The following is a 17,773-nucleotide window of genomic DNA, read 5'->3' on the forward strand; positions in this document are numbered from 1 at the left end:
GAAGAAAAACTAAAAAACAGATAGGCTGAACCAAAGGGTGGACACTTGGGATTTTCCCAAACCGAATAATACCATCATTGTTTGAGAAAAACCCCCAAAGGAAAACAGTAGGCTACTCGTTGATTTCTTTCTATACATGTCATACTTTGCAGACCTGTGATAACTGTTAACAAACATTCTAACATCACAACTCTCGGATGGAACCCCAGATGTATCAGACCTAATTCCTATACAACCTAGATACAATGCTGTTAGAGTAACGACGATAATCCAATAACACGGGATTCGTGCCCATCATTCATAACACAATTGTTTTGCACAATTTCCCAAAGTGGAATTTCGTGTTATGTTATCGGGTCATACTCTTACTTGTTCCATAATCCAATAGATACCGACTATCTGTGATTGTATCCGCTAGGTGGCGACCTTGGTCTTAAGCGTTTCACCTTGGACAGCGATGCGCATCACTGGAGACGACATTCATAATTCACTTTATGAGAAAAATGACAAATATCTGCCTATACATGACAATGACGAGTCCTAAGAAATCATAAGATTTTCTATGATTCTTTGAGCAAAGCACTTTTGAGACACTGGTGTTCTAGCCTAGACCTAATAAGGAGAACGTTGAAAAATTAAACAAAAATCAAAATGTATTAAACGTTTTGGGGAATTTAATCTTCATTATTAATTACAACGTAAATACATTATCTTGGAAGTTTATTGCTTCTCTTTAACAATAAAAATAGCGGTGTTCGCATGACAGAAATTCACTAAATATTACAGTAACTCCTGGCCCATTACACAGTCCCATTTTGGCCATACCAGTGTCCATTCATGGCTGAGGGGTAGGGGGACAGATAATGATTATTTGCCCCTGTTTTCCCGACCACTGTGTTTCTTATTTGGATTGACTGCCGCGTCAGAGCGCGCAGACTCACCTCCCGGCTGTTTTCGGAGCTTCGCTCTATCCCGGCTTCAAACACATATTCCACAGGGAGAGAGAGAGAGAGCAAGACCTGTGAGGAGCGGAACGAACGACCAGAAAAAACGACAAATGGCACTCATGGCTGGGATGTTGTTTACGGCGACCTCTGTGCTGCTTGGAATTTCTACGTGTGTTTCTTCGGCACGGATTTACCCCCCAAACGAAGGTAAGACTGGGAATAACAGCGGAGCCCCGTTTTGGACTTTTTATCCGCTAGTTTATACTCCGTCCACTTCATGTGTGAGACGGACCACAATCCCGGTGTCCCGTAGCTATTCTGGACTCGTGCAAGGACCAGCAGCACTCAACGAATTGGCCAACACTATTCATTTGCTCAACATCATGTACCATTAATCTCTGACATTGGATTAGGCTTTCCATATGCGTCAAACCCATCGAGCGTTTTGCAGAAAGCCGCAGCGTATGAAGTCTATATGGGGCTCTAGCAGGGTCTGAGTGGAGTGCTGTTAAATCTTTCTTCAGTCTCTGTTAATTAGGCGATAGCCAACTTCTTCAGCAAAATTATTTTTTTCTTGAGCCATATAGGCTACAAAGACACGATGTTATACACAAATCAGTATTGCTTTGGAGGGCATGTATGTGTCTGGTTTTGTGCAAGGCCGTTGTGCAAAAGCCACCCTTACAAAATGAGCCATGTAATTTTAGTTCATAACCCTGTATTGCAGTCGCAGTTCTGTAAAATTATCCTCATTCAATTAACAAGTGGTGTTTGCGCATTTTCTTTGTCAAAACGCATTAACTTCAAAGCAATACTAAAATAATTATCCAAGTCATTTCAGATAAAGGATATCTTAAATTAAATCCACTTAAAAAAAAAGTTAACTCGCTGCATATTTAAGCTCTTACATTTGTGATTTTCTTCACTGCGCAGTGAGAGGATTTCCGTAAAAAATATAAGGGACTATTGAAATCTCATTACGGATTCTTTTTGATTTCTCACTGAAGCAAGTTGATTTAGACGTCCGTGCTCCTCATCGTAGAACTTCAGGACACGAGTTAATAAAACAGACGCACGGAGTCTCCAACATGTATTGGATAGTCGCATTCACTGGTTTACAATGACAATACCCATGGTTCTTTATACAAAATATCAAATCCCTGTCAAATGGGATCCCTTTATGTTTTTAATCATCACATATCCCCCTGGAAAAATCTATCCAATTACGCATTTGAGTAATGCAAACATCGTTTATGGATGTAGGTGTGTGTGGAATGGGCCTATAGATACGTCATTACATATTGATCATTAGCTTACTTCTGACAGGTTTTCGTTGAGCAGATTGCACATAGTTGTTTTCCTCTGCAAACTGCTTAATAACTATCCAACTATGGCAACAACACGGTGGCTGTTCCAGACTGTATATTATCACTGTAGACAAGGTTACACATATTCCGTGTTATGAACGGTCTATAACTGCTCACTTCTCTTTCTATGTTTTTCAGTGACGTTACTGGACTCCAGATCCGTAGCGGGGGAGTTGGGCTGGGTCGCCAACCCAACAGAAGGAGGGGTAAGTGCCCCTTGTTAAGACGCGAGTCCCCGGTTGAGTCAAAATGGAGAGACGATGTCCTCTATAGCCCACCGGCCCCCTCCGTCCTTCTCTCCCTCTACTCGCGGTAATGGTTAGATTTGAGTCCGATACTGCAGCGGGCGTCAGGTTTCCTGAATAGACGGCTGATTGAATCGGTCTTTGTGGAGAAACGTTATATCCTTTTCCCCCATTGAGGCGCGGGGGAAGAGGAACTTGGCAGCACAGAAAGGGCCCTCTGGAATGGATGAATGAAGGGAAGTGGCAGCGGGTTTCAGTCCTCACAGTAGGATTGGATTGGGCCATAAAGCAATAGGGAATGTGATCGGACTAAATGCACGATCCCGCGGTCTAATTGGGATATATATAGTTGCGCTGATAAGGTACAGAGTGCGACTGTTTCGGGAATGTCCGTGTTAGGCCCTTCGGTGCGCGCGGCTGGGGCCGGTCTGGCACACACTCCCCTGTCCGTTGTTCCCTGAGCCGAAGCAGCAACAGCACTGGTGTTTGAATAATTACATGGAACCATCTTATATGTGTTGTTGTATTTATAGACTAAACTAACAAGGTGGCCCAAAGTAGAGCAACATATGCTATCCATTACGTTCTTCTTTCTATTCAGGCATCTTCTGGCATATCAATGATATTTTAATGATACAGTTTATGGTATGCTATAGACCCACAAAATAAACGTTGCCGGTTTGTGTCAGCCTTCTCTCCAACTCTTGTTTTATTCACCATTGGGTTGAGTTGCTGTTCAATGAATGTTGCTCGTGTGTGCTGCTGTTGGGTGCTCTTCGTTCCTTCTTCAGCGGGTTCCTCCGTGGCGGATGGATTGACAGGGTGCTGGCAGCGCCGACAGGCCTGCATTCACGCTCTCATTACGACCAATTACCCTCATTCTCCCTCTCCTCCGCTATCGGGGAAAGGTGCGGCCTTATCTGCCTAGCCGGTTGATTTCCACAATAAAGGGCCAAGCAGAAAGAAGAAAGCTGTTGAATAAAGCAGCGGGGTGATGGACACTTTCTCAAATCGGAACCTCAGCCATGTTTAGCGTTATCTCCCCTACTCAAATGAATAGGGCTTTAAACGAGATTAGTTATGACAACGCCTTGAATCAATTTCAGCACAGCATACATCCTTCCCCCTAGTAATAGCTCTTTTTGGACTCGTTTCTCGAAATAGAATATAGTCCTAACCAGATACAAGCAGAAGGCTGGCTTGTCTGCTCTTGTTTTTAAATGCAGTCAATTTGACAACTTTTTAAAAACTCATTGTGAAATGTTAAAGGCCCGGTGCAGTCAAAAATTAGATTTCCTTGTGTTTTTATTATTATTTTTTTTATTTTTATTGATTTTTTAACCTATTTCCAGACTAAGATGTCAAATAATACTGTTATATTTCGAAAATTATGATCATGCCCTTTTAGTGTAAGAGTTATTTGAAAAGACCACCTGAAGATTTCAGCCTGTTTTGGTGTGATGGAGTTTTAGCTTGCCTGTTGACATCACCAGGTGGTAAATGAGATAATAGACCGATAAGAAAGAGAGTTCCAAACCTCTCAGCCAATAACAGCTAGTTTTCAGTTTCCCCTCCCCACTCAGACCAATCCCAGACAGTCCTAGCTAAATTCTTGCTTGAGAAATGTCTCTTTGCTAACAAGCAATTTTTTGTTTCTTTTTGTCCATGTTTTAAATTAAAAATCACAGTAAGGTACTTAATTGTTACCCCGAAATGATTATTTATCCATGTAATCTACAAGACCCTGCTAGGTAAAGTCCCCCCTTATCTCAGCTCGCTGGTCACCATAGCATCACCCACCTGTAGCACACGCTCCAGCAGGAATATCTCTCTGGTCACCCCCAAAACCAATTCTTTCTTTGGCTGCCTTTCCTTCCAGTTCTCTGCTGCCAATGACTGGAACGAACTACAACAATCTCTAAAACTGGAAACACTTATCTCCCTCACTAGCTTTCAGCACCAACTGTCAGAGCAGCTCACAGATTACTGCACCTGTACATACATAGCCCACCTATAATTTAGCCCAAACAACTACCTCTCTCCCTACTGTATTTATTTTATTTTATTTATTTATTTTGTTCCTTTGCACCCCATTATTTTTATTTCTACTTTGCACATTCTTCCATTGCAAATCTACCTTTCCAGTGTTTTACCTGCTATATTGTATTTACTTTGCCACCATGGCCTTTTTTTTGCCTTTACCTCCCTTATCTCACCTCATTTACTCACATCGTATATAGACTTGTTTATACTGTATTATTGACTGTATGTTTGTTTTACTCCATGTGTAACTCTGTGTCGTTGTATCTGTCGAACTGCTTTGCTTTATCTTGGCCAGGTCGCAATTGTAAACGAGAACTTGTTCTCAACTTGCCTACCTGGTTAAATAAAGGTGAAATAAAATAAATAAATAAATATATTGAGATAAAAATGGCTGCGTTGGCCCTTTAAAAGCACACACCATAATGCCCCCAACGCCTTTCAAAACACCATTATAACCCATGCTCTTTAGTAGCTGGGACTTTATCGTAAGTGAAACAAACATTGTTCCTATAATAATAAGCCAGCCAGTCATCGATAACGTAATCCATGCACCTCATGAGTTCATTCTAAAAACACCCGGTCCACATGTGTGCTGTCCAAACCCTCTCCCTCTCCAAAATAAGTTGAATAATATAAGTAGGCCTACAGAAGGAACACAGACACCCTTTTTTCCATTGGGCTTTTGTTCAGATCACTATAAGCCCCTACAGACTTAAGGCCTATCCATTAGCTCATACACAACATTCTTTCAATATCTCTTCACCCTCACTCTGCATTTCTCTCCATTTGGTGACCTTTAAATGAATCATGGAGTTATGGGGATTTACATTGAGGTCATCATTATTTGACATTCAAATAATAATTTTAATGGTGCATGTTCCCCAAGGATTTAGTTGTTTTCCTTCTATGTGGAGATAAAACGTACTAGTCAGGCTTGAATACAGTACATTAGGTCTATGTGGAGATAAAACGTACTAGTCAGGCTTGAATACAGTACAGTAGGTCTATGTGGAGATAAAACGTACTAGTCAGGCTTGAATACAGTACAGTAGGTCTATGTGGAGATAAAGCGTACTAGTCAGGCTTGAATACAGTACAGTAGGTCTATGTGGAGATAAAGCGTACTAGTCAGGCTTGAATACAGTACAGTAGGTCTATGTGGAGATAAAACGTACTAGTCAGGCTTGAATACAGTACAGTAGGTCTATGTGGAGATAAAACATACTAGTCAGGCTTGAATACAGTACAGTAGGTCTATGTGGAGATAAAACGTACTAGTCAGGCTTGAATACAGTACAGTAGAGGTCTATGTGGAGATAAAACGTACTAGTCAGGCTTGAATACAGTACAGTAGGTCTATGTGGAGATAAAACGTACTAGTCAGGCTTGAATACAGTACAGTAGGTCTATGTGGAGATAAAACGTACTAGTCAGGCTTGAATACAGTACAGTAGGTCTATGTGGAGATAAAACATACTAGTCAGGCTTGAATACAGTACAGTAGGTCTATGTGGAGATAAAGCGTACTAGTCAGGCTTGAATACAGTACAGTAGGTCTATGTGGAGATAAAGCGTACTAGTCAGGCTTGAATACAGTACAGTAGGTCTATGTGGAGATAAAACGTACTAGTCAGGCTTGAATACAGTACATTAGAGGCCTATGTGGAGATAAAACGTACTAGTCAGGCTTGAATACAGTACAGTAGGTCTATGTGGAGATAAAACGTACTAGTCAGGCTTGAATACAGTACAGTAGAGGTCTATGTGGAGATAAAACGTACTAGTCAGGCTTGAATACAGTACAGTAGAGGCCTATGTGGAGATAAAACGTACTAGTCAGGCTTGAATACAGTACATTAGAGGCCTATGTGGAGATAAAACGTACTAGTCAGGCTTGAATACAGTACAGTAGAGGCCTATGTGGAGATAAAACATACTAGTCAGGCTTGAATACAGTACATTAGAGGCCTATGTGGAGATAAAACGTACTAGTCAGGCTTGAATACAGTACAGTAGAGGCCTATGTGGAGATAAAACATACTAGTCAGGCTTGAATACAGTACATTAGAGGCCTATGTGGAGATAAAACGTACTAGTCAGGCTTGAATACAGTACAGTAGCGGCCTATGTGGAGATAAAACGTACTAGTCAGGCTTGAATACAGTACAGTAGGTCTATGTGGAGATAAAACGTACTAGTCAGGCTTGAATACAGTACAGTAGGTCTATGTGGAGATAAAACGTACTAGTCAGGCTTGAATACAGTACAGTAGGTCTATGTGGAGATAAAACGTACTAGTCAGGCTTGAATACAGTACAGTAGAGGCCTATGTGGAGATAAAACGTACTAGTCAGGCTTGAATACAGTACATTAGGTCTATGTGGAGATAAAACGTACTAGTCAGGCTTGAATACAGTACATTAGAGGCCTATGTGGAGATAAAACGTACTAGTCAGGCTTGAATACAGTACATTAGAGGCCTATGTGGAGATAAAACGTACTAGTCAGGCTTGAATACAGTACAGTAGAGGCCTATGTGGAGATAAAACGTACTAGTCAGGCTTGAATACAGTACAGTAGAGGCCTATGTGTACTTATTTTAGATTGTACCGGTACTACTTTCATTATAACAGGCCTTCCTATTTATATTAGGCTTTGTCATGCATTTATTATTACGTTTGGTTTTAAATACTTGACCTACTGAGACGCAGACATTAAGTCCCCGTTCTGCTATGGTCTTTCTCAATGTATGTCTGCAAGTTAATATGTGGCCTACCATTTTACAGATTTGTCATAATGTTTGTCAGATGTTTTCCTAACATTTCCTGTGTTTGTGTTCTCAGTGGGAGGAGGTGAGCATCATGGATGAGAAGAACATTCCCATCAGGACGTACCAGGTGTGTAACGTGATGGAACCCAACCAGAACAACTGGCTTAGAACGGACTGGATCCCCCGGGTTGGCGCCCAGCGTGTGTACATCGAGATCAAGTTCACCCTGCGCGACTGTAACAGCCTCCCTGGTGTCATGGGAACCTGCAAGGAGACCTTCAACCTCTACTACTACGAGTCCAACAACGACAAGGAGCGCTACATCCGAGAGAACCAGTTTGGAAAGATCGACACGGTGGCGGCCGACGAGAGCTTCACCCAGGTGGACATCGGAGACCGCATCATGAAGCTGAACACGGAGGTCAGGGACGTCGGAGCCTTGACCCGGAAGGGTTTCTACTTGGCCTTCCAGGACGTGGGAGCCTGCATCGCCCTGGTGTCTGTCAGGGTGTTCTATAAGAAGTGTCCCTTGGCTGTAAGGAACCTGGCCCAGTTCCCAGACACCACCACCGGGGCTGACACCTCATCACTGGTAGAAGTCCGAGGATCCTGCGTAAATGATTCAGAGGAGCGTGACGTTCCCAAAATGTACTGCGGGGCGGACGGAGAGTGGCTGGTGCCCATCGGGAACTGCCTGTGTAACCCGGGATTTGAGGAGAGAAACCTTGAATGTCAGGGTAAGTTAAGGAGACAAAGCTTCTGTCTGCCTCTGATATATATATTCCTCTAGTCACAGGCAGCAGCTGTTCTGTGTGGTTATTTATATTCTTCTCTATCGTTCTCTCTTCATTCACCTTCCATCTCTATCTCCATACAGTAGTCTGCTTCTTTATCATATCTCCCTCCTCTCTCTCTGTCTGTCTCTTTGTTTCACTCCCTCCATGTATCCCACTCTCTTTGTCTCTCGCTCTCCCTCTCTCTCTCACACTCTATCTTGCTCTCTCTCCCACTCTCTCTATTCACCTGCCTCTCTCTCTTTTGCTTGTTGTCTCTCTCTCCTCTTCCCCTCCCTGCGTCTCTCCTACATGATATCAGGCTGGTTAATAGAAGAGGTGATGATTGTAAATGGCGTAATTATCCAGTCCATTGGGATGTGTTAGTTAGGCCAGGGGAACAGGCCTGCTATTGGGATGTGTTAGTTAGGCCAGGGGAACTTGCCTGCTATTGGGATGTGTTAGTTAGGCCAGGGGTACATGCCTGCTATTGGGATGTGTTAGTTAGGCCAGGGGAACAGGCCTGCTATTGGGATGTGTTAGTGAGGCCAGGGGAACAGGCCTGCTATTGGGATGTGTTAGTTAGGCCAGGGGTACATGCCTGCTATTGGGATGTGTTAGTTAGGCCAGGGGAACAGGCCTGCTATTGGGATGTGTTAGTTAGGCCAGGGGAACAGGCCTGCTATTGGGATGTGTTAGTTAGGCCAGGGGTACATGCCTGCTATTGGGATGTGTTAGTTAGGCCAGGGGTACATGCCTGCTATTGGGATGTGTTAGTTAGGCCAGGGGTACATGCCTGCTATTGGGATGTGTTAGTTAGGCCAGGGGAACAGGCCTGCTATTGGGATGTGTTAGTTAGGCCAGGGGAACAGGCCTGCTATTGGGATGTGTTAGTTAGGCCAGGGGTACATGCATGCTATTGGAATGTGTTAGTTAGGCCAGGGGTACATGCCTGCTATTGGGATGTGTTAGTTAGGCCAGGGGTACATGCCTGAAATTGGGATGTGTTAGTTAGGCCAGGGGGACAGGCCTGCTATTGGGATGTGTTAGTTAGGCCAGGGGTACATGCCTGCTATTGGGATGTGTTAGTTAGGCCAGGGGTACATGCCTGCTATTGGGATGTGTTAGTTAGGCCAGGGGTACATGCCTGAAATTGGGATGTGTTAGTTAGGCCAGGGGTACATGCCTGCTATTGGGAAGTGTTAGTTAGGCCAGGGGTACATGCCTGCTATTGGGATGTGTTAGTTAGGCCAGGGTAACAGGCCTGCTATTGGGATGTGTTAGTTAGGCCAGGGGAACAGGCCTGCTATTGGGATGTGTTAGTGAGGCCAGGGGAACAGGCCTGCTATTGGGATGTGTTATTTAGGCCAGGGGAACAGGCCTGCTATTGGGATGTGTTAGTTAGGCCAGGGGAACAGGCCTGCTATTGGGATGTGTTAGTGAGGCCAGGGGAACAGGCCTGCTATTGGGATGTGTTAGTTAGGCCAGGGGTACATGCCTGCTATTGGGATGTGTTAGTTAGGCCAGGTGTACATGCCTGCTATTGGGATGTGTTAGTTAGGCCAGGGGAACAGGCCTGCTATTGGGATGTGTTAGTTAGGTCAGGATACATGCCTGCTATTGGGATGTGTTAGTTAGGCCAGGGGAACAGGCCTGCTATTGGGATGTGTTAGTTAGGTCAGGATACATGCCTGCTATTGGGATGTGTTAGTTAGGCCAGGGAAACAGGCCTGTTATTGGGATGTGTTAGTTAGGCCAGGGTACATGCCTGCTATTGGGATGTGTTAATTAGGTCAGGGTACATGCCTGCTATTGGGATGTGTTAGTTTGGCCAGGGGTACATGTCTGCTATTGGGATGTGTTAGTTAGGCCAGGGGTACATGCCTGCTATTGGGATGTGTTAGTTAGGCCAGGGGTACATGCATGCTATTGGAATGTGTTAGTTAGGCCAGGGGTACATGCCTGCTATTGGGATGTGTTAGTTAGGCCAGGGGTACATGCCTGAAATTGGGATGGGTTAGTTAGGCCAGGGGGACAGGCCTGCTATTGGGATGTGTTAGTTAGGCCAGGGGTACATGCCTGCTATTGGGATGTGTTAGTTAGGCCAGGGGTACATGCCTGCTATTGGGATGTGTTAGTTAGGCCAGGGGTACATGCCTGAAATTGGGATGTGTTAGTTAGGCCAGGGGTACATGCCTGCTATTGGGATGTGTTAGTTAGGCCAGGGGTACATGCCTGAAATTGGGATGTGTTAGTTATGCCAGGGGGACAGGCCTGCAATTGGGATGTGTTAGTTAGGCCAGGGGAAGAGGCCTGCTATTGGGATGTGTTAGTTAGGCCAGGGGAACAGGCCTGCTATTGGGATGTGTTAGTTAGGCCAGGGGAACAGGCCTGCTATTGGGATGTGTTAGTTAGGCCAGGGGAACAGGCCTGCTATTGGGATGTGTTAGTGAGGCCAGGGGAACAGGCCTGCTATTGGGATGTGTTAGTTAGGCCAGGGGTACATGCCTGCTATTGGGACCACACCACCAGACCCAATCCCAATCCCAGTCAGATGATTCCCAGTCTCTCCTCCCCTACCCACCACACCACCAGCCCCAATCCCAGTCAGATGATTCCCAGTCTCTCCTCCCCTACCCACCACACCACCAGCCCCAATCCCAGTCAGATGATTCCCAGTCTCTCCTCCCCTACCTACCACACCACCAGCCCCAATCCCAGTCAGATGATTCCCAGTCTCTCCTCCCCTACCCACCACACAACCAGCCCCAATCCCAGTCAGATGATTCCCAGTCTCTCCTCCCCTACCCACCACACCACCAGCCCCAATCCCAGTCAGATGATTCCAGTCTCTCTCTCTCTCCTCCCCTACCCACCACACCACCAGCCCCAATCCCAGTCAGATGATTCCCAGTCTCTCCTCCCCTACCCACCACACCACCAGCCCCAATCCCAGTCAGATGATTCCCAGTCTCTCCTCCCCTACCCACAACACCACCAGCCCCAATCCCAGTCAGATGATTCCAGTCTCTCTCTCTCCTCCCCTACCCACCACACCACCAGCCCCAATCCCAGTCAGATGATTCCCAGTCTCTCCTCCCCTACCCACCACACCACCAGCCCCAATCCCAGTCAGATGATTCCCAGTCTCTCCTCCCCTACCCACCACACCACCAGCCCCAATCCCAGTCAGATGATTCCCAGTCTCTCCTCCCCTACCTACCACACCACCAGCCCCAATCCCAGTCAGATGATTCCCAGTCTCTCCTCCCCTACCCACCACACAACCAGCCCCAATCCCAGTCAGATGATTCCCAGTCTCTCCTCCCCTACCCACCACACCACCAGCCCCAATCCCAGTCAGATGATTCCAGTCTCTCTCTCTCTCCTCCCCTACCCACCACACCACCAGCCCCAATCCCAGTCAGATGATTCCCAGTCTCTCCTCCCCTACCCACCACACCACCAGCCCCAATCCCAGTCAGATGATTCCCAGTCTCTCCTCCCCTACCCACAACACCACCAGCCCCAATCCCAGTCAGATGATTCCAGTCTCTCTCTCTCCTCCCCTACCCACCACACCACCAGCCCCAATCCCAGTCAGATGATTCCCAGTCTCTCCTCCCCTACCCACCACACCACCAGCCCCAATCCCAGTCAGATGATTCCAGTCTCTCTCTCTCCTCCCCTACCCACCACACCACCAGCCCCAATCCCAGTCAGTAATTCTCAGTCTCTCTCTCTCTCCTCCCCTCCCCACCACACCACCAGCCCCAATCCCAGCCAGATGATTCTCAGTCTCTCCTCCTCTACCCACCACACCACCAGCCCCAATCCCAGTCAGATGATTCCCAGTCTATCCTCCCCTACCCACCAAACCACCAGCCCCAATCCCAGTCAGATGATTCCCAGTCTCTCCTCCTCTACCCACCAAACCACCAGCCCCAATCCCAGTCAGATGATTCCCAGTCTCTCCTCCCCTACCCACCACACCACCAGCCCCAATCCCAATCCCAGTCAGATGATTCCCAGTCTATCCTCCCCTACCCACCACACCACCAGCCCCAATCCCAGCCAGATGATTCCCAGTCTCTCCTCCCCTACCCACCACACCACCAGCCCCAATCCCAGCCAGACGATTCCCAGTCTCTCTCTCTACCCACCACACCACCAGCCCCAATCCCAGTCAGATGATTCTCAGTCTCTCCTCCTCTACCCACCACACCACCAGCCCCAATCCCAGTCAGATGATTCCCAGTCTATCCTCCCCTACCCACCAAACCACCAGCCCCAATCCCAGTCAGATGATTCCCAGTCTCTCCTCCTCTACCCACCAAACCACCAGCCCCAATCCCAGTCAGATGATTCCCAGTCTCTCCTCCCCTACCCACCACACCACCAGCCCCAATCCCAATCCCAGTCAGATGATTCCCAGTCTATCCTCCCCTACCCACCACACCACCAGCCCCAATCCCAGCCAGATGATTCCCAGTCTCTCTTCCCCTACCCACCACACCACCAGCCCCAATCCCAGCCAGACGATTCCCAGTCTCTCTCTCTACCCACCACACCACCAGCCCCAATCCCAGTCAGATGATTCCCAGTCTCTCCTCCCCTACCCACCACACCACCAACCCCAATCCCAATCCCAGTCAGATGATTCCCAGTCTCTCCTCCCCTACCCACCACACCACACCACCAGCCCCAATCCCAGCCAGATGATTCCCAGTCTCTCTCTCTCTCCTCCCCTACCCGCCACACCACCACACAACCAGCCCCAATCCCAGTCAGATGATTCCCAGTCTCTCCTCCCCTACCCACCAAACCACCAGCCCCAATCCCAGTCAGATGATTCCCAGTCTCTCCTCCCCTACCCACCACACCACCAGCCCCAATCCCAGTCAGATTATTCTCAGTCTCTCCTCCCCTACCCACCAAACCACCAGCCCCAATCCCAGCCAGACGATTCCCAGTCTCTCTCTCTACCCACCACACCACCAGCCCCAATCCCAGTCAGATGATTCCCAGTCTCTCCTCCCCTACCCACCACACCACCAGCCCCAATCCCAATCCCAGTCAGATGATTCCCAGTCTCTCCTCCCCTACCCACCACACCACACCACCAGCCCCAATCCCAGCCAGATGATTCCCAGTATCTCTCTCTCTCCTCCCCTACCCACCACACCACCACACAACCAGCCCCAATCCCAGTCAGATGATTCCCAGTCTCTCCTCCCCTACCCACCAAACCACCAGCCCCAATCCCAGTCAGATGATTCCCAGTCTCTCCTCCCCTACCCACCACACCACCAGCCCCAATCCCAGTCAGATTATTCCCAGTCTCTCCTCCCCTACCCACCAAACCACCAGCCCCAATCCCAGCCAGATGATTCCCAGTATCTCCTCCCCTACCCACCACACCACCAGCCCCAATCCCAGCCAGACGATTCCCAGTCTCTCTCTCTACCCACCACACCACCAGCCCCAATCCCAGTCAGATGATTCCCAGTCTCTCCTCCCCTACCCACCACACCACCAGCCCCAATCTCAATCCCAGTCATATGATTCCCAGTCTCTCCTCCCCTACCCACCACACCACACCACCAGCCCCAATCCCAGCCAGATGATTCCCAGTCTCTCTCTCTCTCCTCCCCTACCCACCACACCACACCACCAGCCCCAATCCCAGCCAGATGATTCCCAGTCTCTCTCTCTCTCCTCCCCTACCCACCACACCACCACACCACCAGCCCCAATCCCAGCCAGATGATTCCCAGTCTCTCTCTCTCCGCCCCTACCCACCACACCACCACACCACCAGCCCCAATCCCAGTCAGATGATTCCCAGTCTCTCCTCCCCTACCCACCACACCACCAGCCCCAATCCCAATCCCAGTCAGATGATTCCCAGTCTCTCCTCCCCTACCCACCACACCACACCACCAGCCCTAATCCCAGCCAGATGATTCCCAGTCACTCTCTCTCTCCTCCCCTACCCACCACACCACCAGCCCCAATCCCAGCCAGACGATTCCCAGTCTCTCTCGCTCTACCCACCACACCACCAGCCCCAATCCCAATCAGATGATTCCCAGTCTCTCTCTCTCTCCTCCCCTACCCACCACACCACCAGCCCCAATCCCAATCCCAGTCAGATCATTCCCAGTCTCTCCTCCCCTACCCACCACACCACCAGCCCCAATCCCAGCCAGACAATTCCCAGTCTCTCTCTCTACCCACCACACCACCAGCCCCAATCCCAGTCAGATGATTCCCAGTCTCTCCTCCCCTACCCACCACACCACCAGCCCCAATCCCAATCCCAGTCAGATGATTCCCAGTCTCTCCTCCCCTACCCACCACACCACACCACCAGCCCCAATCCCAGCCAGATGATTCCCAGTCTCTCTCTCTCTCCTCCCCTACCCACCACACAACCAGCCCCAATCCCAGCCAGATGATTCCCAGTCTCTCTCTCTCTCTCTCCTCCTCTACCCACCACACCACCAGCCCCAATCCCAGCCAGATGATTCCCGGTCTCTCTCTCTCTCTCTCCTCCCCTACCCACCACACCACCAGCCCCAATCCCAGCCAAATGATTCCCAGTCTCTCTCTCTCCTCCACTACCCACCACACCACCACACCACCAGCCCCAATCCCAGCCAGGTGATTCCCAGTCTCTCTCTCTCTCTCTCTCCTCCCCTATCCACCACACCACCAGCCCCAATCCCAGCCAGATCATTCCCAGTCTCTCTCTCTCTCCTCTCCTCCCCTACCCACCACACCACCAGCCCCAATCCCAATCCCAGTCAGATGATTCCCAGTCTCTCCTCCCCTACCCACCACACCACCAGCCCCAATCCCAATCCCAGCCAGATGATTCCCAGTCTCTCTCTCTCCTCCCCTACCCACCACACCACCAGCCCCAATCCCAGCCAGATCATTCCCAGTCTCTCTCTCTCTCCTCCCCACCCCACCCTTCCCCACCACAACCCAAATCCCAGCTAGATGGTTTTCAGAAGGGCCAGTGCTGGCCTGTGAGAGAGAGAGATAGACACAAGCCCTCACTTGTCTGGTTTATCATTCTATGTAGGTGGACGAGAGGTAGAAAGAGCTCAAACAGAGACACATGGCGATGAGGGGGGAAAAATGCTGAAAGTGTTTGTTTTTAGTCTTTAGTCCACCTCAATGATCCCTCTTGTTTAATGTTGTTTGTGTGACTATACTTAGTGAATGTCTTTTGTTATCCATCAGCATCTGAATAAAAACATGGCAATGCAAAAAACCAGAATAAATAAAAATATGTTGAATCTGTTAATACATTTACCAAGGATATATAGACCTACTGTATGTTTTTCTCTTGGTGTGTGACTACCACGTTTCTCTCCCGGTGTGGATACCAGTGTGTTGTGTGTGTAGTTCTTGGTGTGTGACTAAATCAAATCAAATTTATTTATATAGCCCTTCGTACATCAGCTGATATCTCAAAGTGCTGTACAGAAACCCAGCCTAAAACCCCAAACAGCTAGCAATGCAGGTGTAGAAGCACGGTGGCTAGGAAAAACTCCCTAGAAAGGACAAAACCTAGGAGTCATCATGTCAGGTAGTCCTGGGGCATGGTCCTAGGGCTCAGGTCCTCTGAGAGAGAGAAAGAAAGAGAGAAGGAGAGAATTAGAGAACGCACACTTAGATTCACACATGACACCGAATAGGACAGGAGAAGTACTCCAGATATAACAAACTGACCCTAGCCCCCCAACACATAAACTACTGCAGCATAAATACTGGAGGCTGAGACAGGAGGGGTCAGGAGACACTGTGGCCCCATCCAAGGACACCGGATAGGGCCAAACAGGAAGGACATAACCTCACCCACTTTGCCAAAGCACAGCCCCCACACCACTAGAGGGATATCTTCAACCACCAACTTACCATCCTGAGACAAGGCTGAGTATAGCCCACAAAGATCTCCGCCATGGCACAACCCAAGGGGGGGCGCCAACCAAGACAGCATGACCACATCAGTGAATCAACCCACTCAGGTGACGCACCCCCTCCAGGGACGGCATGAGAGAGCCCCAGTAAGCCAGTGACTCAGCCCCTGTAATAGGGTTAGAGGCAGAGAATCCCAGTGGAAAGTGGGGAACCGGCCAGGCAGAGACAGCAAGGGCGGTTCGTTGCTTCAGAGCCTTTCCGTTCACCTTCCCACTCCTGGGCCAGACTACACTCAATCATATGACCCACTGAAGAGATGAGTCTTCAGTAAAGACTTAAAGGTTGAGACCGAGTTTGCGTCTCTGACATGGGTAGGCAGACCGTTCCATAAAAATGGAGCTCTATAGGAGAAATCGCTGCCTCTAGCTGTTTGCTTAGAAATTCTAGGGACAATTAGGAGGCCTGCGTCTTGTGACCGTAGCGTACGTGTAGGTATGTACGGCAGGACCAAATCAGACCTATCTGACTACCAGTCTGTTGTGTGTGTGGTTCCTGGTGTGTGACTACCAGTGTGTTGTGTGTGTAGTTCCTGGTGTGTGGCTACCAGTCTGTTGTGTGTGTGGTTCCTGGTGTGTGACTACCAGTGTGTTGTGTGTGTAGTTCCTGGTGTGTGGCTACCAGTCTGTTGTGTGTGTGGTTCCTGGTGTGTGACTACCAGTGTGTTGTGTGTGTAGTTCCTGGTGTGTGACTACCAGTCTGTTGTGTGTGTGGTTCCTGGTGTGTGACTACCAGTGTGTTGTGTGTGTAGTTCCTGGTGTGTGGCTACCAGTCTGTTGTGTGTGTGGTTCCTGGTGTGTGACTACCAGTCTGTTGTGTGTGTGGTTCCTGGTGTGTGACTACCAGTGTGTTGTGTGTGTGGTTCCTGGTGTGTGACTACCAGTCTGTTGTGTGTGTGGTTCCTGGTGTGTGGCTACCAGTGTGTTGTGTGTGTGGTTCCTGGTGTGTGACTACCAGTGTGTTGTGTGTGTAGTTCCTGGTGTGTGGCTACCAGTCTGTTGTGTGTGTGGTTCCTGGTGTGTGACTACCAGTCTGTTGTGTGTGTGGTTCCTGGTGTGTGACTACCAGTGTGTTGTGTGTGTGTGTAGTCAGCCGTCAGCTGCCTCCCCCCAGTGTGAAGGGCAGTGGGCTGCTGCAGCGTGGGGTCAGAGGCCGGCCAGGTTGATTAACGGGGACGGGCCACTCTACCTACCTTCATTTACGGGGGGACCTTTAAGCACTATCTCAGGACTAATTGCATGACAAACAGGCCTGGTGATTTAGTGTACTAGGGCTGGCTGGCTCCTTCTGAGGATGGTCGAGGAGGGCACACTGAGGTACAAATGGCCAAAGATGGTGTGTGTGTGTGGGGGATAGGTTGGGGGTCAGGGGGTAGCATTTCGGGGCAAGAATGTTCTTTGGAGTGTAGCCTGTCTCCCCTGTTGGTTTCTGTGGCTGTGTGGATGGCAGGGGCCAGGTTTCTCTCTCGCCTGGGTTGTCTTCAAAGGAGAGAGCAGAGATGGCAGGCTGAAGGAAGGAGAGCTGACTGAGGGTAGTCTTTGAAAGATGATGTATCCTTACTGGTGTGAGTCAGTAACATTTAGTTCTCTCTCATACCAAACTCATGGGCATCTGAGTGCCCTTTAGTCTATTTTTG

At 48.7% G+C, this 17,773-nt stretch overlaps 1 protein-coding gene across 2 annotated transcripts in view; it reads left to right on the forward strand.

Annotated features, from left to right (window-relative positions):
* The first annotated feature begins 958 nt into the window (after positions 1-958).
* Positions 959-17,773, forward strand: part of LOC124005484 (ephrin type-A receptor 4) — a 93,699-nt gene continuing 76,884 nt past the window's right edge. The window contains exons 1-3 of one of the 2 annotated variants that reach the window (XM_046314786.1): positions 959-1,154; positions 2,453-2,520; positions 7,446-8,109. In XM_046314786.1, the coding sequence (XP_046170742.1) occupies positions 1,058-1,154; positions 2,453-2,520; positions 7,446-8,109 (829 nt within the window). In that variant the 5' untranslated portion in view covers positions 959-1,057. The remainder of the gene's footprint in view (positions 1,155-2,452; positions 2,521-7,445; positions 8,110-17,773) is intronic. The other variant, XM_046314785.1, reaches the window with a different exon arrangement.

The sequence above is a fragment of the Oncorhynchus gorbuscha genome, linkage group LG19, assembly GCF_021184085.1.
Source record: "Oncorhynchus gorbuscha isolate QuinsamMale2020 ecotype Even-year linkage group LG19, OgorEven_v1.0, whole genome shotgun sequence".
In the NCBI taxonomy this organism is placed as follows: domain Eukaryota; kingdom Metazoa; phylum Chordata; class Actinopteri; order Salmoniformes; family Salmonidae; genus Oncorhynchus; species Oncorhynchus gorbuscha.